The sequence below is a fragment of the Coffea arabica genome, chromosome 7c, assembly GCF_036785885.1.
Source record: "Coffea arabica cultivar ET-39 chromosome 7c, Coffea Arabica ET-39 HiFi, whole genome shotgun sequence".
NCBI classification, from domain to species: domain Eukaryota; kingdom Viridiplantae; phylum Streptophyta; class Magnoliopsida; order Gentianales; family Rubiaceae; genus Coffea; species Coffea arabica.
The window spans coordinates 10,587,388-10,613,804 of NC_092322.1; the positions used below are offsets into that span (position 1 = coordinate 10,587,388).

The following is a 26,417-nucleotide window of genomic DNA, read 5'->3' on the forward strand; positions in this document are numbered from 1 at the left end:
GAAATTGTCTTAAGCGAAAGGTAACGACTTGATATTATTATTAAGTACTTATTTGTGTGTTTGTTCTCCTCCTCTTCTCACATATTTTTATATGTGTTAGAATTGTTTCCGCTATGCATGTTTTTTTGAGCCAACAAGTGATATCAATATTCTAGACTTTGGTCCTAATGTTTGTTCATGAAATTAAAGTATGGGTTCGTATTATTTACAATGTTCTGACGTTTTTATTGTCACGCCCCGAACCCGCATATGCCCGTCACATGACATTCGCCGTACTCCCAAGTCTCACTCAAGAATACAAGGTTACATTAATAACAGCGCTAAATAATTCAACTAAATAAAATGCGGTACGAATTACATATAAAAAGAAGTCTACGAATATTCAAGACGTTCGTACATTTATTCTCCAATTGAAACACGGAAACAAAAGTAAATAAGACTAATAACTAGAAGTAGCTAGCCTGCCAACTTCTATGCACCTAAACTAATAAAAGTCGTTCTCATGGTCTTCTATGTAAACCAATTCATACTCTTCCGAATCTGCAAAAATGGTAAGAAGTAGGTTGAGCGACACATCGCTCAGTAGGTAATATTTACCCCTCTGTTGGACCATGCACTCTTAGTTTTATACATATATATATATATATATATATATATATATATATATATATATGTAAGTATAATTCAAATCATTTGCAAATCATTCACATCCATAGTTTTAAAAGTAACGTCATTTATAAAACAATTAGCAGTAAAGAATGACAAGGAATTTAAAAGCACTTTATTGATGCCCATACATGAGAAATCGCAATGTCATAAACCACTTTATAACAATTCATAAGTCTCTTCATATCCATTCATGAATCATCCCATAAAATGTCGCATATCCGTTCATAGATCATTTCAAAGCAGTACATAAATCGTTTCATATCCATTCGTAAAGCTTCTTTCAGTTCAGCTTATAACAAGTACATGCAATGACCGGCTACTGAGTACTCAGCCTAGAGATTTTACCCATTCTAGGTGGGCGACCAATTGGTTTCATGACTACCGATTGGTCTTATTTCATTCTTGGGTCAATCGGCTGGACTCTATACCAGGCTACCATGACCTCACCAATCGGTTGGGTTTATACCAGGCTACCATGGCGATTAAACAGGACTATAATGTGACGGCCCCACCTCCCCCTAAGGCGAACCAGAGGGTTCGGCGGACCGCCTGCCCAGCTCTAGCCGGGACTCAGTCGCACACTACAGTCCTGAACCCAATTACAATATAAATCTCAAAATTACATCAAATTCTCCAATGATTACATATCACAAATGCAGCGGAAACTGATTCCAATCGTGGAACGTATACTTACATCCATATCAATTTCAAATATTTATACAAGACCAACTCGTACATAAAATAGATCCAAACTTAAACTGTACACGATATAAGCCATCCAGTCACATGAATAAGCACAACAAGTCCTGCCTTCGCCTTGAGCCCTGTGGAGGGGAATAAAATATTTTTGGGGTGAGTTAGAAGCTCAGCGAGTAACCAAATAAAACCAGTAATCAAATATCTTTCACAATAATTCATTTCGATGATGTCCTGATGTCATGATTCAAGTATCAAATGCACGTATTTTTGCTCTCGTGAGCCAGTGAAATCATTGAAACTAAACATCCAACGCTCAAACAGATCACGAAACCATAAACATTAAAGGGAAGCAGCATCGGTGCTCCAGATCATATCACAAACTCACGAAAGTGGTGGAGACGTTGGTGTCCAGCACAAGACTCCTCAAGAACTCATTAAAGCCAAACCATGTCAAGAACTCGTACGCGCGCACACATGATATGCAAACCAAAGAAACAATGCAAGGAACATTTCAAAAGTAACTTTGGAAACAGTTTAGGGTCACTCACCTCAATGGCTCAGAAATCATCCATCATGTATCATTGCCTTGCTCAAACCCAAGTCTTAGATCACAAACTCAATGCAAACAAATCCTTTAAAAGTTCGGACAGCACTTCCCCTACATTTGCTAACTTTTCCAGCCATCATGGCTTCATTATTTCCTCAGCCAGTCCCAAAGGTACACACACAACAACAAGTTCATCCATAGCCATTCAGCAAGCTCCAAGTAGTACTAATACAAGTCAAGCTAGGGAAAAGTCCGGAAATGAAGGTTAAACTCAAAACCAGAAAAACAGTTTTGACGTCATTTTGCGGTAATGGTACCAAATGCGCTATGATTGTCGGATGAAGGTGCAAGACCCACCGTTTCGAAGCTACGAAACAGGGCTACAACAATGTAGAAGGGCACTCAATCCAAATCCTAGCACAACTAGGTCAAATATGCCAAATACTACACCAGAACCACCAAAAACAGGTTTACAAATCACACAATGCTGTAATGAACACAACTCAGTCTATACAGGTCCAAATGCCGAAATTCCAAAGGCATATGTTAGCTAAGACATCCAGCTACATTTCATCAGAAGAAACCAACTTCAAAATCCAAACCAAAATCAGTCAAAATGGACAATTACTATCGCAGTTTTCGCATTCTGTCCAAAGCAGAACAGCTACAGTAATTCCGTCATAACTCACTCTACACTAAACCAAATGACCTGAAATTTTATAGGCACCTCAAACACATCAATACCTACAACTTTCATGTTTTGAGCAAAGTCAAATTCGGCCTCTAACCCTATGATCCAAAACCGGACAGAATTGGGGATTATCAAACCCTAACTTTTCTCAATTCATTCCAAACCCAAAATTGATTGCAAATTCTTATCAAACACACCTACTAGAGTCATTATAGTCCATTACCATTCATCATACAAGGCCACAACATCCCATTCATATTAAACCAGGAAATTCATCATAAAATGGAAAACTTCACCAAATCACTCCAAACCAAGATAAAAACCAGAAATTTCCGCACTTTAATCACTAATAAGCATAACTTAAGCTTCATTAAGTGCAAGAGTATGTTAAATCATCACTTACCGAGTATACAAGGGAAGAGGAGTTGTAGACCACCTTAGCTCTTCCAAACAAATCCACAAAACAACTCACAACCACCACTTGAAGATGTTTTATGGAGCAAAATCAAGGTTGGATGGTTGGTTTGATGATTTGGAACAAGATTGAAGTGTTTCTTCTTTGTACTTGGAGCAAGAGAGAGAGAAAGAGAGAGAGGAGAGAGCCGGCCACAAGGTGCAAGAAAAATGGTGATTTTTGAGCAATTTTTGGATATTTAATCTTTTGGTCAAAAAAGTCAAGAAAGTGAATAGTAATTCTTAAGTCTTCTCCAATGAAATGGTGACACTTGTCACCACCATTAATGCATTCCTATCCTTTCTTTTCTCTCTCACATCAATCATATCTCACTCTCTACTTATCTCTTAACACCCGATAAATTTTACACAGTATCCGGAATTTAACCTAATTGGCCGAATTTTTCCGAACTTTTCGCACTAGTGGGTCCCACGTCCAATATACGTTCTTAATTTCTCAAAATCTAACCAATACTAGAAAAATCATCTAAAAACTATATTTACTCATAAAAATTATCTGGGGAATTTTCTAATAAAGAAAATGTAGAAAAAAAACGGGTTTTCAATCTTAACCGGAACTTAGGGTTTAAATCTTAATCCCTACTTAGGGTTTTCGAAATACTCCCAAAACCAAACGTTACCGCCAAATTAATGAATATATCAATGTAGTACGAACTGGGGCCTCACATATAACCCCTATCGTCTATTCCATGACTGCTCTGAGCTTTACTTGTCAAAATACATTTCATCTATCGTATACATAAATCTTTGCTTTCATAAAAGATTCAGTTCATTTTGTATATAAGAAACATCTCAACACATTTCAAATAAGTCACATGGTCCATTTTTGTATAGTAGAATATAACTTTCATAAATATCCAAGCAAAACATTTAATCAAACACCTTTCGAGTCAACACCACAAAATAGGATTGAAAACAAACATTTCATTTTGCACCTTTAAAATCTCAGAAGGGTAAGTACCACCTACCTTTGTTTAGCTGCTCGAGTGAAACTACCTTAGATTCTTGTACCATACCTATCAAATGCATGAGTTCCCTAATTAGTTGTTATTTCCTATAGATGCATAAATATACAACCTCTAAGTAAGTACAAGATTCATACCTAGACCATTGTATGGACCCTAATAGCATTTCCCTCAAATCGGATGATTTCTATTTTTGGAAAGTTTCTATTTTTAGAAAGTTCTTAATTTGGAAAGCGTAAGGTTTCCTAATTTAGAACATTCCTTAATTGAGAAGGTTCTTCTTTTTGTAAAGTTTCCTAATTTAAAAGAAGATAATTATTTATTACTCTTATTATTATTATTATTAATGTTATCGTCAACCTTATTATTTACTATTATTATTGTTATCCTTATTGTATTATTATTAGTATTACTATTATTATTATTATTATTATTATTATTATTATTATTGTGACTTTAAACATTTCGGTTAAGAATTTAGCACTTATCTTACCTTGTCTACTTTGACTTAATACAACTAGATTAAGATGTTTTTAGGTTTCCATTAAAATATCTTATACATAATTAACTAAGTATAACTTTACATGACTAACCCTTCCATCCTAACAATTGTCTTAAATTGGGTCTTGCATTTTAATATTCACGATATATTATAAAAATGGGCTAGTTATATTTAAAATTTATTTATTAAACATTTACTAAATTTTTATACTATAGTTTGATCCAAGTTTACATTGCATCCCTTTTTACTTATTTATTTTTTTTGTGTTTACTATTATTATTTATTTTTATTTTTATTATATTTATTTTTTTATTTTTCTCGAGTGGGACCCATGGTTGGCCAAAGGCCAACCACGTCTGACCATGGTTGCCAGAGGGTCTGGCGACCCAAACTTCAATTCGGCCAACCATGAATTTGCTCCTTTTTTTATTTTTTATTTTTTAGTCTTGGGTTGGCTGCTTCTGCAACGTCAACCAAGACAGAGCGCTGCTCTTCCCTTTCTCTTTTTTTTTTTTTTTTTTGCCTTAAATATATTCAATCACCCTATAATCTTAGATTAAAATCAACTCCCTATTTCTATTAACCCAGATACGAATCTTATCAAAACATATATACCTATATAGCAACAATAGATGTCCATATAATTACTAGAACAACTAATACCACTATCAAACCTTAAAAGAGAAGTTTTCTTGTGTAAACTCGAGACTTACAGGTTTAGATGCCTAGTCGTCGGATCGATTGACAGTGTCGCCTGCTCCTCCTTTTCTCCTCTCTGACGGCTCTTATTCTAGGGAGGCAAATGAAAGAAAGTAAGGCTAGGGTTATTTTTCTGTCTAGGGTTTCAATAAAATCCTCAACCTAGCACTGCTTACTAGTAGGTGACTTGGGTAAGAGTTATAGTTTATTAGGAACCCTTATCCCATCCTACGGTCATTTTATTGTATTTTATTTTTTTCTTTTACCTAGCAAATTTTATCTTTTTAATTAATTGGAAAAATAAAATAATAAAACCGGTGCCAAAAATCGTGGGTTTTACATTTATCTTTAATAATAAAATGATTTTGATGTTTGGGGTTGAATGATGAAGATGTTTTTCAAACTATTGGACTTTGTGATATTATCCAAAAAGGGTTTCATGGAACCTGTAGAAAGCACTTTGAAAGGAATAGACAGTTGGATTACAAAACATTTCATATCTCAGCACCCAAGTCCAGTTGCATATGATGAAAAAATTCATGCATGCAAAGACGGCAAAGAAGACTTGAAAATTTTTGATAAATTATTATTGTGGTCATGATAGGAAGAAATTTGTAATGAGGAAGAAGAAAATGAATTTTTGGATGAGTCAAATAAAGAAAAAAACATAAAAAATTGTGGGTGCACATGAAGATGAGAAATTTGTTCAAAAAAAATTTGCAAGTAAATGAGGAAGAAACAAATTTACTCGAGAAATTGAAATTGTGAGAAGATCGTGGCAAGGTAAAAAAATATTGACTTGAATTGATAATTTGTTTGAAAAGACAAATCAAACATCGGAGTTGGTTGAGATTAATTGTAGAGTGGATAAATCAATTGAAAATTGTGACACTACTTTAAGTGATAGGATTGTTCATGTCAACAAGTTTGGGAATTTTAAAAATATTAGTGGTGGCAATTATGATTTTGTGATTTTGGGAGATTTTATTAGTGATATGGATCAATTGAATTATAGAGAACTGGATGAAGAAAGGGTGGATATGTTTGAATTTTTCGACAGAAGTGATCAATCCAAGAATTGTTTGAGAAGTATAAGTTTCATCTACTGCCACATGTTTAGATGAAGTTGAAGACCAATCATAAGTTCAGGTTGAATATTGTGTTTACTGTGATAGATTCAAACTTGATATGATGTTGGAAGTGACCATAATAACGATCTTGATTTAAAGGAGATAATAAAGGAAATTAAACCAATCTATCTTAATATTTAGTTTCCAAATTCTTTTAATTTCTTGTTTTGGTCTTGTTTATTTAGTTTCTATATTAGTTTAGGAAATTTCAAATCAATTTCAAGAAAGTTTCGATTTATAGTTGTGTCTATTTAGAAAGTTTTGTAATCTACAAATACTATTAGTCTAATACATTATTTTTGGAAAGAGTTGAGTGGAGTTTTAAAGAGTTGAACCGAGTTTTAGAGAGTTGAGCTGAGTCGATTCTTGTTGAGTTGAGGAAAAGTCTCTAAGTTGAGTGCTGTGAGTTACCGTGAGTGAAAGGTTACAATTTGATATTATTATTGTTCAGTTTTGTATTAATAAAATTGTTGAGTATTTATTTGTATGTTTATTTTCCTTCTCTTTGCATACATTTTTATATATGTTAGAATTGCTTATGTTGTGCATGATTTTCGTGCCAAGATTGCATAAATTGGTATTTGAACGGATGACAAGTTACAGCAAACAATATTTGCATGAAAAAAGTTTCCGCCAACGATTTCTGTAGCACTACTAAGTAAACAAGTACAACAGACAGATGGAAATTGAGTAAAACCAGCAGTAGATAAACACAAGCTTGAAATTCCAACAAAGAGAACAAATTCCACAGACTAGATTTTGGCAATCTACAGAAAATATTTAAGCAAGTATTGTGGTCTATAATAGAGAAGGTTACCATTCTGACTATCAAGGAGTAGTCGATGGAAGCTCCATAGTTTTACAAAAATGGCTGTGCAATGATATTTCAGGTCGATGCATCTCTTGATCTTGATGACAAAAGATCTTAATTGCCAATGTCACTTTAACCCTAGTATTCATGGCAGTGACTTGTCAAAATATGACAATTTGATCCACGTATGGATGCAGGCTTTTGGCGGTTGGGGAATTTCAAAGTGCTTTTTAACACCCCCCCCCCCCCCCTACTATCCAAGGAGTTAACGACGAACATATCACAGGAATTCAAGTCAATGGCACAGCAATAGGTTAGAGAGGTCCTCGTCAAAGTGATTACAGGATGGAGCTGATACGATCACGAATCTGTGCAGTTCGATTCAATTATTGTTCATGATAGACATATAGTTACATTGTTTTATTGCATTCGTAAAAAAAAATAATGTATATAAGTAAAATGTTATTGTATATACAAAATTTGAACACGTAAAATAATCGGACTGAACCGCACGCAGCACAGACTGTATCAGTAGCCAGTCTGTGATTATTAAATTAGATGGCCTCAACAGAGGGAAAAGCACGACCGTATCAGCAGTAGCCAGTCTGTGATTACCAAATTAGATGGCCTCAACAGAGGGAGGGAGGGGAATGGGATATGATCTCTCCTAGCAAGGTCTTCTCTCTACAGCTTTGCATGAGTCCTTACAAAGTACATATAATTTGCCTTACTTCAGCCACGCAGCAAGGAGGTTGAGAAGTCACGGAATGCTTAACTAAGAGTACATTGTACCTTAGGGATGGGAAATTGTTGCAGAGGACAAGCAGGAATCTTGAATTCCACAGGGAATGGGATGTGATGATAGGTAGAACGATGACAAAAGGCAGTGGTGCCGATGTATATTATCAGCTGACATTAGCATTCTAATACCAACCTTGATTCATGGACCCAGAATTAAAAAAGCAAATAAATTCTTGGGTGATCATTGCCTGGATACCACGCACTTCTGTATAGACAAAACAGGCGTCCTTTGCTTTGGCAGAAAACAAAGTGTTTTATTATGATATTTTGGCTTCTACCTTATGTAAAAATATCAGATGCAGAGATTCCAATTTGTAGGATTAAGTTTCTGTTAATCTTGCTGCTGGACATTGTATATACGATTGTAGAGTTGATCAGAGTTACTTGTTGAACTTTTGATAGCCCAAAAAAGAAGAGAAAAGAAATGCTTAAGCTTTCGGGTTGTGCAGAATAGTTAAATTTATGCAAACCTGAGAGTTCTGAAAACTTAAAACACATATATTAGAGAGAAGCAGAAAGGTTTTCCAAGATTGAGACCCTAATACCCTTTTTGAGTTAATCTTCTTCATATTTTCTAATTGTTCACGGGAATACTATGGAGTTGTTTACTTTATCATCAGTTTGATGAAGAAAATAGTGAAAATCACCAATCCATGTTTCCAAATGACAGTAGGCGCTTGTAGGATTTTTCAGGCAACAATGGGGATGCGGGGAATAATTGGCTCTAACACTAATCTTCTGCCAAGTTATCATGGCGAAGGTCGACCTTAAACTTAAATCTGGATCCTAAATTTAGTTGGCCCAAGTACCAAGAAATTAACAAAATATGAATAGTCAAATGCTAAAAACCAGAAAAAAAAAAAAAAAAAAAAGGCATTGCCAAAACTCCTCAAAAAGGCAAATGTAACTGAAACATTACAAAGCCCTGTCATGGTCCAAGTCCAACATTTCCTCTAACGAGCAACAAACAAGCAATCATGTTTTGACCATGAGCTCATGACTATGGATGCCATTGAGGTTTGCCCATCAAGGACCATCAACCAAGTCCTAAAGCCGACAACACTTATGCAATTCCTCCATGCACGCTTTGAAGTACAATCTTTAAAAGTAAATTTTACATATAATGATAGTGCATATATTATCACGATTGAATGTATGACATATGAGCAAAATTTAGATTTTAGTTTTAAATTTAAATGAGTTGTCATACATCCAATGGTGATGGTATATACGTTGTTAGTGTATAAAAAGATTAATCCTATTCTTAATCGCTTTTTATTTTTGGGTAATTCATATTTTACATCATTTTTGTTATCGCAACATTTGCCTCCAAATTAATAATATATTTTCCCATACAAACTAGTTTGCAATGTGAGACTAGGAAAACAAAACGAAAAATCAAAATAATACAATTAATGTTCTAATTACTAAATTTGCTCAAGTACCACAGCTAATTTCTTCTAAATGACATGGAAAAATTACTTCTCTTCCTAACCAATTTCTTTTCTTTTTTAAAGAACAACAGCCCAACTAGCAAGAAATGGAAATATATATACAGATCGAGTGTTTGAATGAAGCAAAGTTGCTAGAAATCTGTACTTCTGAGTACTTGACCGTGCACAAACACCAATGGTCATAACAAAATATTTTTGGACTCAAAGAGTATCTATGCCGAATCGTGAGGGAGACAAATGGAGCCAGAAAAGCTCAGGAAGAGACATATTTCAGTATTATATAAGTACTATATATGTGCTACACGCAAAAATCTCAGCGCTTAATGTGGAGTCGCAGAGACCGTGGCTGATGTTCTGGATGCTTTTGATGCCGAGGCACGGCGTTGAATGGAGATACATAAATGTTTTATAGACACTAAAATAAATTTGATTTGTTGGGTGGGAACTGGGAACGGATAGGGAGAGAAAAGGGGCTTCCTTCAAGAGCTCGAATCTCGACCCAGAAATGCGTATAAAAGAATATGGTCTTATTTTCTTCTTGTTTGGTCTCTGATTAAAAATTTCAAGAGTTGGTTTGGACCACTGCAATTCAGGTTAATGCATGCACGTCCATGCAGAGCTTTTTTCTTTTGTGCATGCACCCAAGACAAGAAACCATTTATTTGCTACAACACAAAGCTGAGAGAAGGGATAAGGGATTGACTATCCTTAGCTTCCTCTCTAAACTTGCAAAATGTTGAATTAGAAGTTGACGCTAAAACTGCTCTACACTTGCTTAAATCTGCAGATACCTCAACTCATGAGTATGCTTCAATTATCTTTGATTGCAGGTTCCTGATCTCTGCTCTGCCGAAAGTCACACTTAGACATGTTTACCGAGAAGCAAACTAGTGTGCTGACAGATTGGCGAAACTGAGTGCTCAACAAGACGGGAATTTTGTATGCTATGAAAGTATCCCTTATGCTTTGAGAGGTCTAGTAGATGCAGATCTTAAGGGAATTTGTTTCCCGCGTTTTGTACCTATACCTTAAGTTTGTTTAATATATAGTCCCTTTAATTACCAAAAAAAACAAAGCTGAGAGAAGGCTGCTGTTGATTTTTTTTTTTTTCCTTTTTCTTTGGGTTGATCTGCACGTGATAAACTGGTAATGCCATGTTTGTAGCAAAAGTGACCAAACATGTTAATACTCTATTTTCTGGTCTTACCAGAATTTTTGGGGCTAACCCTTAATTGGAAGATTGAACTCCTATGCACCATCGTCCCCGCCCCCCCCCCCCCCCCCCCCCCACCCCCTTTTTTTTTGTGATTGGTTGGTTTTATCTTTCAATCTTAGGATTTGGAGGTGCTTAAAGGTACCTTATGGCTTACCTTTACTAGTTATGTCATCCAATTTAGGAGGTAAGAAATTGATGTCAATTTCCTCTAACTCAATCTGTATGCTTTTCTCAATTTGCCAGCTCTAATTTTAGATCTGATGAGCCAAAAGGGAACGAATGATATGGAATCTATGAATAACAGAATAAGATGCTTTAGTTTTGCGATTCAATATGAGAATAATTGATATTTATAAAAAACCTATTTTAGTGAGTATTCGTTCTGATAGTGGTCAACTTAACATTTAATTTTTATACATTGACATACTCTATGAAAATGGGACCATTGTATATGCACGTGACATATTTACATATATTTTAGATCAATTTTCAAAATAGCATGATAAGTATCTCTAAAGATGAAACATTAGAATTAATGCCAGTTTTTGGCTTATTTACCGAAAAGAATATTACATTGAGCAACTAATTTTGTTTTTTTTTATCTTAGCAACTGAAGTTACGTCACATGGTTTCCATCTATCAAAAGAAGCGTATGTTCTTGCTTTTCTACTTCTATGTTTATTTAGTAAACGTAGTATCAACATGCAACAATCTCATTAATCACATAGATTCAATTCAAGTAGATTAAACATCGGATGTCTAGATGATAAACTATGCTTTATGTCTAGAAATCAAGTAGCTTAGTCTTTGGATGTCTAGATAATAAACTATTTTCTATGGAAAATTTGTCTCTTCTATAATGTAAATACCATAATTCTGGTTCTTCTGCTCTTTTTTTTTTTTTTTTTTTTGATACAAATACAATTCTTTTTTTTTTTTAACAAAAACTGGCAAGAAGATATTGTTTTATTTTTTTTGTGATACATTTCTTGATATGATCTATGTTGTAATTAAGAAAAATTATTGCTAACTAAGTCTATCTAGAGTACCATCAATAGAGAAAATTAAATTTATTAGTCCCCTAATAATTTTTGCTACAATGTCTAATTGTAATCAACAATTAAGTAGTTTGGACAATAAAACGACAACAAAATATTTATTCATCTTTCTCGTTGCTTTTAGATATTTCTAACACTATAAATAAGAAAATTGATCATTAATAAGTGTATCTACAACGTAAATTTACAAAATTAAATATTTTGACTGTTCCTTGTTGTTGTAGCTAATATGCCCAAATAAAATGGGTAAATAAGTCTTATTGGACTATAAACCGACAAAAAAGAATATAAAATTAACCAAATTAAGCATTTGGTTTTCTTATTACTTCCTGATACGCCCAAATAAAATTTGTAACTAAGTTTGTCTAGTCCATAACTTGATAAAATGAAATTAATCTGTTTCCTAGTTCATATGGAATTTTCCTACAATTATTATTAGGAAAAGTGATCGGTAATTATGATTGTTCAGCCAATGAATCGACACATGAAATTTATTACTCGCCTGACTACTTTTCAATATTGTCGCACCTATTATTGAGAGAAAATCATTATTGAACCCTATTTGGACCATAATCAACAAAAAGTTTATTATTTTCCCTCACTATATTTTGAAAATGCTTGCACTATTGTTAAGGATAAAACGATTGATAACTAATTAGTCAAAATAATTAGTCTAAGTTTTCTGAACAATTAATGCTTCAACGATAATGGTATTATATTTATATTTTGACATGTAATAAGAAGATTTTTTTTAATAAACTCATAATTAAACTAATATAGGTTTTTTAGGTATAGAGAATCAACAATTAAATATTTTCTTAATAGATTTTTTACATTCTTTAAAGTTACTTGTTATTCATGTAAAAAATTTCATCTATAATGTTAAAATCCAATCAAAGCGTGACTAAAAATTTTTTAAAAAAACAAATATTAACAAAAATATATAATAAAAAATGTAGAAGTATTTTTATAATGTACAATCCAATAATCAATATAAATCCTGATAATAGAAAATACAAAATACAAATGTAAACTTATTAGGACACTTGCAAATTTATTGCAAAACAATAACTCTTAATTGTCATAAAAGTTACTTGACTTTAGTGTTTAGTAAATAAGAGATTGTGCAGTAATTTTCTCAAACAAACTTTTTGGTAAGGCTGCAATTTAAGCAAACATATGAAGACAGAATCCATCGATTAAATCATTATTGCATCATCTCTGTCCTCAGTCCTCGCTGTGCTGTGGGCAATACCTTTCCATATAATCACCTTTGACTGTCCCACAAATTGACCAAAATCTTCCCAAATTACAAAAGGGTTTAATGTTGGCGTTATGATCTTTATTTTTCCACACATTTTGTGCCAATCCATTCAGAGTGCGCTCATCACTTTGCTTCTTCCTTTGCGATTTCTCAGAAGAATATCACTAATTTCCTTCCCAAAAATTACAATAAAATCTCTAATACATCGGTTTCATACCAGGATATGGTCTGAATTAATTTTTTCTGTTGTTTGTCTTTTTTTTAAAAATTTTTTAAATTTTTTTTGCTAATAGACCACAGGGCCGCCAGCCACAGCCTCCTCCCTCTTTCTCCCTTTTACCCTAGGCACTGATGGAGCCTTCCTACATAAAGCCCCTCTCTCGGGCACAGTTTCTCCAACACAAGAACCCCCTCGTCCTCTCCCTCCCTAGACAGTCTGTCAATCTTTTTCTACAAAGGGTTTTTAATAAAAATCTAGATGGTACTATATACAATCAACAACCAGCAATGCTTTCTTGCCTAAAAATCCCATTTTTTTGAGATAAAAATCCATTCTTTATGAGGTCTTGACTCATTTATCAACCAAAGTACGTTCTTTGTTGCTTTGAGAATGGCTGATAACAGCTTTGACTCCTCAGAGGGCAATGGCTTGTCCATTGATGATCCTGAAATTGCCTCTGTACTTACAGAGGAAATGGACCATCCATGGAATGATGAAGCTTTAAGCTTTGGCTATCGCAGATCAGTACCTATTGATTTGCCTTCCCTGACTGAAGAGAACTTTGTTTTGATGGTTGAGGAAGAGAAATCCCATTTGCCAAAAGATGATTATCTCGTGAGATTGAGGACAGGGGAGTTGGATATGAGCGTGAGAAGACTGGCCCTTGATTGGATTTTGAAGGTCTATGAATTAATTTCTTCAAATGGTGTTTTTGGGTTTTTGCTTTTTAAATAGTTGGAAAAAGAATTTTTTCCCCTCATTTTCAGAAAAAAGGATAAAGAGTTGCTCTGATTTTCCTATGATTGTAATATCTTTTAACATTTCATATTGTTTTCATCAGCATTCTTATTTTAAATCGTTTTTCTTAATTATTCTGCTCTTTTTTGGGAAATGTTGGTCTTCGGCATCGAGTTGTAATCAATTCCTTAAATGTTTTCCCTTCATTTGACCTTCTTAAATTAGCTTTTTTCTTGTCTGAATAGTTTTAATGACTTCGACTGTGTTGCCATAATTGAAGGTATCAGTAGGCATTGATGGTGTCTTTGGTCATTCAAAGCCTCATTTCTGGAGTGGTTAACCGGAATCTTATTTCCTTCTTTGGCTTGTCTTCATCCATTCCCTTTTAATGATGATTCCTTAACGATCATGCGTTTATAGAAGCTTAATCAATTTCATTCTTTTCTTCGTCTTTATTTTTTTCTTCTTTTTCTGCTGTGCTGATTTCTGATACATTGTTTTTGTCATTAACAGGCTCATTCCCATTATGGTTTTGGAGAACTTACAATTTATCTGGCTATGAATTATTTGGATCGCTTCCTTTCCCTGTTTGATTTGCCTGTAAGTCCACTACAGGGGCCAAGTGATATTCATATGCAGCAGCACTTTTTTTTCTAGTGTTGTTATGACATTTCTGTAACTGATCTCATTTTTGCCATTGGATATGCAGGAAGGCACTACTTGGGCAGCGCAGCTGTTAGCTGTAGCTTGCTTCTCAATAGGAGCAAAAATGGCCGAAATCAGACTCCCTCCAATTGAGTATTTACAGGTGGAAGGGGGGAAGACTGGTTGTGTTAATTCATTTGTTAATCATTGGTTGTTTCTCATTTAGATGTTAACCAAACCTTGTAAAATTTTTGTTAAAACTAAAAATATAGGTTGGAGACCCCAAATATGTTTTTGAAGCCAATACTATAGAAAGAATGGAGCTTATTGTGTTGACCACTCTGAACTGGAGGATGCATTCTTATACTCCTTATGCATACATAGACTATTTTCTTAGGAAGATAAATGTTGGTGGTGGTGATGGTAATGATCAAGAGCTTGCCTTTGATGCTTTGATTGGAAAAGCAGTCAATCTCATCTTGAGCACCATAAAAGGTCTATCTTTTGTTCTGCTGTGGAATTGATTCTCTTGTACCTTCATTGGTCCTAAAATCTTTAGAGGGTTTGATTCAGTTCTGGTGGGGGAATTGAATGCAGGCATTGACTTCTTGGAATTCAAGCCTTCTGAGATTGCTGCAGCAGTGGCAATATTTGTTGCAGAAGAAAACATACAAGCAATAGATACTGAGAAGGCAATGTCTGGTTTGATCCTAATAGAGAAGGTATTATTTGTGGTGCCCACCAGAAAAAAAAAATACAAGAATCTGCTATAATTTATAAATTTATAATATTGCACCTGTCAACTCTGTTCAAATTTATGCATCATTGATATTTACTATTAATTATTTGTTTGCTGGTGAAAATTTGCAGGAAAGAGTGCTCAAGTGCCATAAACTGCTGAAAGATTTGACATTGATGATGATGATGAGTGGGTCTACAGATACTAATATGGCTAATGCCTCTGTCCCATTAGTGCCCCACAGCCCAAATGGGGTACTTGAAGCTGCTTCCTTGAACTTTAGAAGTGATGAAGGAACAGTTGGGTCATGTCCAAGTTCTTCAAATAATACTCCAGATGATGCTAATAGGATAAAATTGGACACAGAAACTTCTCCTTTTGGCAACAACTCTCAAAAGTGAAAGAAAAAAAAAGTCATGAGATGTGAATTTTGGCTTCACACCCAGGTCCCTTCAGTCCAATCACTTTGGTTGAATGGAAGCTTTGGTGTGTGAGGTCTTATAAAAAAACCCAAAAAAAAAAAAAAGAAAAAGGTTTCCATGCCAGAGAGAGAGAGAGAGAGAGAGAGAGAGAGAGAGAGAGAGAGAGAGAGAGAGAGAATATGAGGGAAGAGTTGGGAAGAGACAGCTCCCAACTTTCATCCTTTTAGCATGAAAAGAATAGTCACCAGCTGTGAATTAATCAGGAGCTGTCAACTACTACAGAATAGCAAATGTGGATGACAAAAAGTTTTGGAAGGGCAATACAGTAATTGGCAAGGGATAATACATTTTGTTTGTAGCTTCAAATATATATAAAAAAAAAAAAAAGAGGAGAGAGAGAGAGAGATAGAGAGTAGGAGGAGAGCAGTATAGTATACAGATGGCAATATATTTGTTATATTGATATTTATTTATCCAGTAAACTATTGAAATAAAATGTACAATTTGCCCTTCCTAGTAAACCAAGATCTTATGTTACTACTATTCTTAATTGTACATTTATTAATCAGCTTACAAAAACGATTGGGAGCGAAATTGCAATTGTGCCCCTAAATTAACCCAAAAAAAAGAAAAAAATCATGTTAAGATGAATTTTTATGAGCATTTAATAAAGACCTCAGGCCAATTTACATGATTCAAAGATTTCCATTTCCATCTGGGGTGGAAATTGCCGTTTCTTCAAAGATAATGACAAATGCGGTGTCGTTTATCATGTTCCTGAGTAATAATTACTCGTCTGTCTTCTTTTGAAAAGAATTCGAAACGGTCATTCAGGGCCTCGATGCTAGTTAGGTTCATTGTCATACATGATTTTACGTGTGTATGACCAATCAACATATTTGCTTTTGCTTCTTAGCTACATAAGCTATCTTGATTTACACCAAAAAAAGAATAGTAATGCAAAGAAATTTCTTGTGGTTCTAAAACACTTGAAAATATATAATAGGAAATTCTGCAACACGTATAATTTTGCTTACTATACCTGCTCCTCCTGTAGCATTATAAACTGTATTGTTACTCTTGCTCCCGTCGGGATAAATCTGACCCCTTGTCGGAACAAGAGGGTGAAAAAGAAAAAATCCATGAGATAAGATACCTCAGATATAGCATACCACATGGTAGAAGGATCCCTTGAAAATATTTTAGGCTCCTGATAATAGGCTGTCAACGGCATGACTTCAGACCCAAGCCCAACTCAAATCCGATCCGTTTTATAAAAGCCACAAATCAAATGAAAAACTGCAGCACCCCGAGGACAAGCAATTCAATGGCTTTCCAACAAATCCAAATTGATCAACGAAATATTTAATATTTAAAATCCACGAAAGCTATATGATAAACAAACCAATATTTAATTTACCAAATTAAAGTTTGAACGGTAATCAGATATTAGTTTTGAAAAATTAATTTCCAAATTTTTGAAATTTTATACTGAATGCTTTAATTACCGGCTGATGAGTGTTTCATTCCTAACATGCAAGAAGGGAGAAAATAACGCAAAATTTTTTCCATATGTGGCCAAGTGCCATACTAAAAGTGAGCCATGTGTCTCCGGAGAGTAGGACTGTCAATGTACCAGCTTCAGACCCGAACCTAACTCGAACCCGATTCTTTTTTGATTTCTGGATTTAGGATAAATAGTAGGCCTGTTCACTTGAATCCATTTTTTATATAAGATAAAACGAGTCGGATATGAATTTATATGTTTTAACCCATTTTGGACTTGGATCTAATTAGCATAAATATTTTAATAAAAATGTATATATCATTAAAATTTATTGATAATATACTTAATTTTAATTTAAAAAGATAATTTAATTGTAGTGTTGATAAAGTTTATTTACAAATAAAACTTCTAAACTATTTAAAAATTTTATCGTATTTAATTAATTCTAAAAAATCGATGTACCCGAATTCGATTGATTGAAACTTGACCAAATTTGGATTCTGGCCAAATCTGGATTCAGATCCAGACAGTTTCATGGCAAGTCGAGTTTGGGTCTGCAATTACCAATCCTAACCTGGAACCGGTCAATTTCTGGAATTGGATCTAGGTCCACAATTACCAAATTTAGCCCGGATTCGAACAGTTTCCAAATCCGACTGTTTTTGGATCCTGTTCCTGGATTAGACCCGTTACAGTAAACAGCTTTCCCGTCTAGGGATGACAATTAGGGTAGGTACTCTCGCGGAGGGCTAATGGATAGAGATGTCAATAGACCCGGATCCATTAATATTTTTCGGGTATGGATAGGTATATAGATCCGCGATCCGAACCCATTTTATCTAATAAATTTACGAGTCGAATACAGAATATATCATTTCGACCCGTATTTGACCCGAACCCGTTTTAATTAATTAATACTTAAAAAATATATATCAATCTATCATAATTATTCATATCAATACTACATTTCTACTTTTTTCATTCTCAAATTTTTCCAACCCTAATACCCACCGCCGCACATCCCTTTTTCCCCTTTTAGAATTTTCTCTTTTGCTCTGCCTCCCGCCTCCGCCAGTGGCCAGTCCGCCGTGAAACCGGCAACGATCTCTCCATCTCCAGCTCTAAAGAAGCCCAGCTCCAGAGAAGCCCGTTGCCTGCCTCCAGTTCCAGCTCTTCCAGTTCCAGTCTCACTCTCTTCTCTTTTGCTCTGCCTCCGCCAGTCCACCGTGAAACCAAAGAGCTCTCTCCATCTCTGACGCCTGACGGTTGCAGCTCCAGAGAAGCCTAACTCTTCCAAGCTTCTAGCAGCCCAGCTTTCTTTCTCACAGTCACAAGTATTTTTTAAACATTTTTGAATACTGTAAGAGTTTGTAAAAAACATGGTGAGATGAAGGCCGGAATTCTGGTATTTTGTCTTTGTCAAAGACCGTGAATTTAAGGACCGTGAATGTGAGTAGCAGTTTGTTATTTGTGTCTACTAAATTGAGCTAAATATTGAAACTTCAGTGATGGGTTTTGATTCTCCTTCTGAATTGTGAAATTCCTGGGAACAAATGGACGAATTGAGGGAAAATGTCACGGTTGATCGGTTCTGATGTTAAGGCACAATAAATGTTGAGTGATTTTTCTCTCTTCTGTTCATATTGTATGTTATTAAATTCAGCAGAACATATTCCCCATTTAATTACTCCATTTGAATGTCCTCCCCTTTTTCTCACCTCTAGTGTATTTTATGAACTTTGTCTTTGTCTAAGCACTAGATCTTGACTTTGATATTGTCGTCTAGCTAGGTTGCCTAAAGGTTAAAGGAGCATAATGCATTATACATAAGACATACAGCCTTCATTGAACAATATTGCGTGGTAACTAATTTAGATTAGCTTCCCTCTTTCCTGTCCTCTCAATATGGAAATGTGTTATTATAAGATGTAATTTGCTCCTTGAAGATGGACTTGAAATTTAGCATAATGGTATCAGGAGATGTTAAGGAGCCTAACCGAGTCAGTTATGGTATGATCCTCTTGGAAAAAAAAATAACAATTTTCTATAGCAACACTTGCTCAACTAATAAGTTGTGGTTGATTGACTAGCGGTATCAAGAGTGACTGCTGAGAGATCTCATGGACAGGCTTCATCTGATGAACTCCAAGGAATTGTTATGACAAGTTTGTTTGGTTGAGTTACTCTAGTAAGACTAATCTACTTTCTTTCTCTTTGTTTTCTTAGAGTTATTTGGAGAAGATTTGGGTGATTCTTCTAAAGTTCTCAAGTTAGGGTGATGTATTTGAATAAGGCCAATTTGATTTCTTTTCTTATCTGATTTTTTGTTGTTTTACTTAGTAATTAGTTTACAAATATATTGTATCCTTGTTTTGTTGCAGAAGATTGTGAAACTTGAGAGCCATGAAGACTATTGTAATCGACAAGGCAGTGAGACTTCATTTGTTGGTTGATATATTTGATATTTAATGTTTGATTGGATTTTTTAGAAATTGTAGTTTGTTGGATGTCATATTGGCTTTGTTGTTAACATATGACTTTGTAGTTTGTAGATTGATTTGTGGTTGGCTTTAGAATGGTTATTATGAGTGGTTTGTGATTTAAGTTTGTGATTGGTTTTGAATAACTTTGTAATTTACTTCAAAACATCTTTCATTTGTAATTTTCGGCAAGAAAAGTTTGATTCTGCTTCTTTGGCAAATTAACTAGCTTCCCTGATTTCGCAAAGGCTTGCGCAGTCCGCAAAATGTGATACAAATCAGATTGCATTTTCAGGTGCTAAAGTTGCAGTAATAACAAGTTTTTGACGGCCTTTTTTCGAGTAGACCCGACCCGGATCCGGGACCCGTTAGGTGTGGGTCTGGTAGAGAGATTAGGAAACCCGTCAAGTATTTGGATCAGGTCCGAAATTAATACAGTATGGCAGGTCCGAGTCAGGATTTATTAATTTTGACCCGGACTCGGCCCATTGATAGGCCTACTAATGGGATAGGAGTTGGGACGGGCCGAATTCTCCCGTTAAGAAACGGAGCTAGGACACCCTTTAAAATATGTATATAGTTATATTTATATATATTTATATGTATATATAATATTTAATTCAATTAATTATACTAAATTTACTAATACATTTATACTTAATTTCTAATTAAACTTAACACAATAATACTTTTTTCTCAAAAAAATACAATAATAATTTAGTGATTGTATTTATTTCAAAAGTGAAAATTTGATTGCTTTAGTTGTATTTGTTTTATCATGTTGGATTGTATTCAAATAGTTTTTATTTGATTATTTTTATGATTTCAATTATGAAATTATAATGAATAATAATTTGTTAATGTATTGATATTTTAATACTTAATTATTTGCTAAAATTTGACTACAATAAAATTATATGACAAATTTTTATTAATCTCGCAAATGCTCCTGCAAAGAAAATGGGACGGGGTGGGGGAGACGGGCCCGTTGCCATTCCTATAAATCCCGTCTTTTCTTTTCCTCTCTCTCTTTGTTTTTTTTTCCTTTCTGGGGTCAAAGTCTTCTCTTCTGCAAGTTTTCCTCTACCCATCTGGCTTCTTTCCAAAGAAGAGATTCTTAGATGTTGCAAATCTTGTGATGGTTTTCCAACATATCTATGTTTTAATTCACAACCTTTGGTTTCCATGCCGATAGTTCGTCATCTATTCTCATCTTAACGTTGCTTTACTGCCCTTCCATCCCAACAATTCATCATCTACTCTCATCTTATAGTATTTGTTTTCCTACTCTCCATCCAAAATCTTATCTCTTCTTATCTCATGGGAGGAAGTTTTTCTTTGGCTTCCATCCAAATAACAATAAAATCTTATGATCTTTGAAAATGCTCCAGCGTTCCGCAAATCCTCCAGCTCCCGAGGTGGTAGGAAATGAACTGTGGATTTTTGTGCACCATTCCCAGACTTCACAGTACCATTTTTTGAGGTTAGATATTTTAATGAAATCAATTATCCACTATCTTTTTTAAGGGAATCTGCATCACTATTATGTAAATATCATTCTATAAAGTGACATTTGCGTAGTTTGGATGAATTTGGCCCTCTTACCCGCCCTCCATGCTTTCCTTTGGATTCAGTATTACGATGTATTAGTTTATCTCCTTTTATGTTAAGCTATGTTCAAAGTTATGTTAAAGCCATCTTCAATATGGAAACCTTTTCTTTTCTTTTTTAAATTCATTGAATGGTAAATTCTTGAATGTAATGTAATTTTTTTCAGTTTGTGCTTGCCAAATTGAGCTTCGCTAAAGCGTAATTCTTGAATAAACTTAAGGATGTCTTAATTTGAAGGTTTACTGAGGATTGGTGTGTATTGGGATTAAGAAGATGCTCACTATTAAAAAGAAACTTCTAATAATTTTGATGTGCAATTGGAGAACAAATGTTTCTATAGCAATCCATTGAAGGAAGTGTAAGGTGAAGAAAGAGGAAAAAAGAGAGGATTAAACGGCACCTTGCATTTATACTGGTAAAGACTAAGCTTCATTTTCGTTTTATTGGTGTATTTTAAGGCCATCAGTTATTTTTTAGTTTTCTTTTATTTTTTAGCTCAAAATAATGTTATTGACCTTCTTGGAACTTGATATTCTGCATTTAATCTCCTAGGCAGATTCTTAGTTTTTTCTGGGTCAATGTTTTTAGTGTTGGGAAGCCTCATCAATAGTATTGATTAACTGAGAACTTAAAAAAACATCTACATAGTTGGCCATATTAACTCTCCTTTTTTTACTTTCTTTTTTTTCCTCTAATAATTCTTTAAATGATATATAATTTCCTTGGAATAATCATCAGACTAAGATGGTTAATGGCATTTTGCGGCACCTCCCAATTTGTATTACTCGGGTTGGGAACCAGGGTTAAGCCTCTAGTTGTTGGGTATTCGTGATTGTTGATTTGGTTACGGCAAAGTATTACTTGAAGAATAGAGTGACCAAAGAATTGATTCCTCTCTCGCATCAACATTTAGTTGACAAGTTAGTGGGTTCCAATGTCCCTTGAGAAGAGGATCACTATGGGGGTAGATCGCTCAACTATGAAGACGTTAGTTTGTACAGAAACACAGATTGTATCACAATCCTGTATCTGTACGGGTTTAAGAAGAACCAGAATAGGGAGATAGGTGGTGCAGCTTTCGTTGTTTCGAAGGTCAAAATATCAAAAAATAGAAGTTTTAATCTCGAGAAAGCATATGACATTGTAAGGCAAGAGCTGGTAGCTGGAGTGTTGTGTTATGGGAGCATTTTTGCATGGTGGGAGAGCAAGGTATTCATTTGTTTTAGTTTTACATTTTTAAATTGTTAGCTTAATTCATTAGTTAATTTTTCGATAAGATATTATGAAAATTCCTACTGGGACGCGTAAAGAGAAATTGAGGCGTTCGAACTTTCATAGATGGATTATCACATTGTCCTTTTGGTAGCATCTGGGAAGCAAGATGGTGTCAGATTTTTGTGGCAAAGAGTTCCTATGGGCCTAATGGGGGTTTCAGGAGTTTTATCGAATTTCAATTAGCTTGTTGGCCGAATTTTGGGTTGTCGTTAGTTCGCACGAGTGTAATGAAGTTGCAAATGAAAGGGTACGTGACATGGTGATGCATGCAAACTGAATCTTTATAACCGAATCTTTAGAACTGGTTTGATATGGTGATGCATGCAGTAGGAAGAAACTTAAAGATTTCTTCATATTGCATACCCTTTGCCTTTGATTTTCTTATTCCTTCTCCAGCTTTAAGATGCAAGATTGATCAGGCATAGAAATAAGGCTAACCTGGGAAAAAGCTATAAAGAACAAATGACTCAAGAATTACGAATTCGCAGTCAGATACAAATCACGTGGAAAAAGTATTAAAGCTGATAATAGGTCAAAAGCTAACTTAGAGTTACAAATTCAAAATCGCACAGCTTTTCTTTTGCAACTTCATTACACTTAGATGGATTAGGTGAAATCCAGCCAATAAGGCAACTGAAATTGGATAAAATCCCTGAAACTCTCTCCCATTAGACCTATAGGAACCCTTTGGCACAAAAAATCTGATACTGTCTTACTCCCCGGATGCTACCAAAAGGACAGTGTGATAATTCGTTTTATGAATGTTTGAATGTCTCAATTTCTCCTTATGTTTCCCAGTGGGTACATTCATAATATCCTACAAAAAAATAATAAATTGAATTAACAATTTAAATATGCACAATTAAAAAGGACATGAATACCTCGCCCTCCCACTGTGCGCAAACACTCCCATAACACAATACTCTAGCTACTGGCTCCTGCCCTACAATGTCATATGCTTCCTCAAGGTTAAGACTTCTATATCTTGATGTTTTGACCCTCAAAACAGCGGAAGCCACACCAACTATCTCTCTATTTTGTCCCTCTTAAACCTGTACGATACACGGATTGTACCTACAATCCATGTTTTTGTACAAACTTAAAGGCATTTTCATAGCTGAGCGATCTGCCCCTATAGTGATCCTTTTCCCAAGGGAGATCAGAACCCACCACCTTGTCAACTAAATATTGATGCGAGAGAAGGACCAATTTTTTGGTCCCTCCATTCTTCAAATAATACTTTGTTGCGATCAAATTGGCAGCCATAAATGCCCAACAACTAGAGGCATAACCCTAATTCTGCTTTGTAGTATCCTCCTTCTCGCGGGGATATATTCTTTATAACTCGAGGGGTGGTTTTGTTCGATATTTCATTGCAACCTATGCTATATGCAATTTGAATTTTGGGGTTATGATCTGCTATAATTAATTTTTGGCACAGCATTCTATCTTTGTGGCTTGCATGGTTTTGTTTATTTGTATTATGAAATTGAGATAGTTTTCTGTGCCATGAGCAAACCTAATAGTTAACCTTTTTTGCCTTATAGAAGCAGAATTCTTGGGCTCCTCAACTTTTGACTAGTTTATGTTGGCAGACTAACTCTCTCCCTTACAAATACCATCAGTTCGAGTGTTCTTTTCATTAAATCCTGGCTACTCCTTCTACTGTTAGGAATGTCACCTTAACACTAGCAATGTAATTGTTGGTTTTGGACTTTGTTTCATTTTGCCTCAAAGTCCAAATTGATGCACTTGTTGTAGTTTAGTTTTTTCTCTTGGGGGCATGCTTATGCTATTATCTATTTAGGAAATTATTTGACAATTTATAACTCTTTGCATCCATATGGTATCATCCGTTCGGTAAAAGAGCAAAGAAATTTGTAAAATTCAAATAGAAAGAGAGTCGGATGCAAATTCTCAACTTTCCTTTGTATGTTTGTAGCGCTAGCAGTACTTCAGGCTCAATTGCAAAAATTTTAGCTATGGTACCAGATCTATAGCTAGCTGTGACCAACAATTGTTCTTGAAACATATTGAGTAAAATTTGATAGAGAAATGTTCCTTTTAGTCTATTAGACTTAGTTTATCTCATATCCCATTGTGTTGATTTTTGACTTGAACTGTTGCTTTTTACGGTTAGTGCCTCTGGATAGTTGTGTGTTTCTAAAAAAGTGCTTTGAAGTTCTCGAAGATTCATAAGCGACAGTTTGGTTCAAAGTATATTTGGATGAAATTGAAAAGTTGGATATTGCATACTGGAAAAAAGTTTGACAAATGTCATTACACTTATAAATGGCTGTTAGTTTGCCAACGTCTTTTACTGCTTTTTTTTCTCATTGTTGTTAAACTTGGCAAACTATTTTTGTTTGATCTTGACAAGCATATCATGCAACAACTTACAGGGTAGTCCTTTAGTGAATAAGTTGTTTCCTGCAGTTGGTTTAGCCATTTTTGCATTATGAGGTCTTAGGCCACTTATGCAGCAAAGCAGAAATATATTTCCTGACGTATGTACTCATCTCTACTTCCTTTTTCACAATATTCTTTCTTCTATTTGTGCCAGGCTATTGTTAATTATAAATTCCATGATCTTGCGGAAGAGTGATAACAGTCGGCAAAAGAGTAGCACACATTCTATTTTGACCTCTTATTTTCAACCATTGCTGCTATGGACAGGGGTATTACTAGTTTGCAGGTTAAGATATTCACTTGGAAGATAACTGTCATTTGATGAAATAAACAATCATGTGACATTATGACCTGCAATATCCTGAAAATACTGACTTTGTCTCCAGAGCATTGGATCCAGCTGTTCTTCCAACTGAAGCTAGTCAAATTGTCAAGCAACGGCTGTTAATTTTGTAAGATCATTGTCGATAGTTTTGGCATTTGGTATTGTTTATCAAGGTGAGCGATGTTCGTTGCAGCTATAGTTCATCAAAAAATTTTCTTAATCATTTTATCATTTGCCTATTGTATCGTGTGCTTTATCCTCTTGGTCTATTATTTTTGTTCAAGGAGATGGAATGAGCTTTTCTAATGTCTACTTATAATAATTTTTAATGGAAAATACTGGAACCAAAGACAAACGGAAGCATTTGTAGTTGTCTTAGTGATGTAAACTAGTTTTTTCACTCAAATGAGGATCTCTTGCTTATTTTCATATGTTGGTAATAGTTTGTAATGAGAAAGTTGAAATTCATTGTCCCACATTGAAAGAGGGCACCTTGGACCTTGGGGCTTTCTGATTGGGTAGAATATTAATTAATTGTCTAAAATATTTATTTTAGATAATTAATTAGAGGTGGTTAATGACAGTTACATTTAACAGACATACTTGTTAAATGGTTAACTGTCTATATACCTATTCAATAAGAATTGTATCCTTTGATAGTGTCTTGGATAGGTGATTCAATTCTTTAAAATAGTAGGATTTTGATAGAATTAAATCACTTTTTCATTGATAGTTCTTAGACTTTGTTGTATTCTAGAGGTAATTTATCTAATACAGAGGCAAATAATACCTTAAGAAAAGTGTTTTCACACCTCAAAGTTTTTGCGTTTGTTCAATTTAGATTAGTTATTTACAATATTTCCAACAATCTTAAGGTGATATTCTCAACAATGGAGTCAAGTCTGAATCCTCTTTCAAAGTGATGAATCAGGATTTCGTCAAGTTGGACAAATTCGACGGCACTAACTACTCCCATTGGAAGGATAAGATGATATTTTTCCTGACAGCTTTGAAGATTGCTTATGTTCTGGATCCTTCACTTCCTGAAATTCCAATGCCTAAAGAT

The 26,417-nt window shown here is 34.6% G+C and overlaps 1 protein-coding gene and 3 long non-coding RNA genes across 4 annotated transcripts; 3 read left to right on the forward strand and 1 right to left on the reverse strand.

Moving 5' to 3' along the window:
• Positions 1–877: 877 nt before the first annotated feature.
• LOC140010251 (uncharacterized) lies at positions 878–3,210 on the reverse strand. Its single transcript, XR_011817550.1, has 2 exons — positions 3,010–3,210; positions 878–1,493 (listed from the first exon to the last, which is right to left on the reverse strand). It is a non-coding gene; the product is annotated as an uncharacterized lncRNA (long non-coding RNA).
• Positions 3,211–13,104: 9,894 nt separating this feature from the next.
• On the forward strand, positions 13,105–16,254 carry LOC140010206 (cyclin-D4-2-like). Its single transcript, XM_072056721.1, has 6 exons — positions 13,105–13,881; positions 14,452–14,538; positions 14,648–14,746; positions 14,856–15,078; positions 15,181–15,305; positions 15,454–16,254. Exons 1-6 carry the CDS (start codon positions 13,591–13,593, stop codon positions 15,721–15,723), a joined length of 1,095 nt encoding a protein of 364 aa, XP_071912822.1. The 5' UTR covers positions 13,105–13,590; the 3' UTR covers positions 15,724–16,254.
• Positions 16,255–18,224: 1,970 nt separating this feature from the next.
• LOC140010209 (uncharacterized) lies at positions 18,225–19,877 on the forward strand. Its single transcript, XR_011817483.1, has 2 exons — positions 18,225–19,439; positions 19,633–19,877. It is a non-coding gene; the product is annotated as an uncharacterized lncRNA (long non-coding RNA).
• A 5,300-nt stretch (positions 19,878–25,177) lies between these two features.
• Positions 25,178–26,400, forward strand: LOC140010271 (uncharacterized). Its single transcript, XR_011817575.1, has 3 exons — positions 25,178–25,312; positions 25,413–25,524; positions 26,227–26,400. It is a non-coding gene; the product is annotated as an uncharacterized lncRNA (long non-coding RNA).
• Positions 26,401–26,417: the final 17 nt, after the last annotated feature.

Bases quoted from the DNA above. Each gene is read 5' to 3' on its own strand.
- LOC140010206 (XM_072056721.1), top strand. From the start codon at position 13,591: ATGGCTGATAACAGCTTTGACTCCTCAGAGGGCAATGGCTTGTCCATT. The intron at 14,539-14,647 runs GTAAGTCCACTA...TTGGATATGCAG, and splicing joins TTTCCCTGTTTGATTTGCCT to GAAGGCACTACTTGGGCAGC. The intron at 15,306-15,453 runs GTATTATTTGTG...GAAAATTTGCAG, and splicing joins GTTTGATCCTAATAGAGAAG to GAAAGAGTGCTCAAGTGCCA.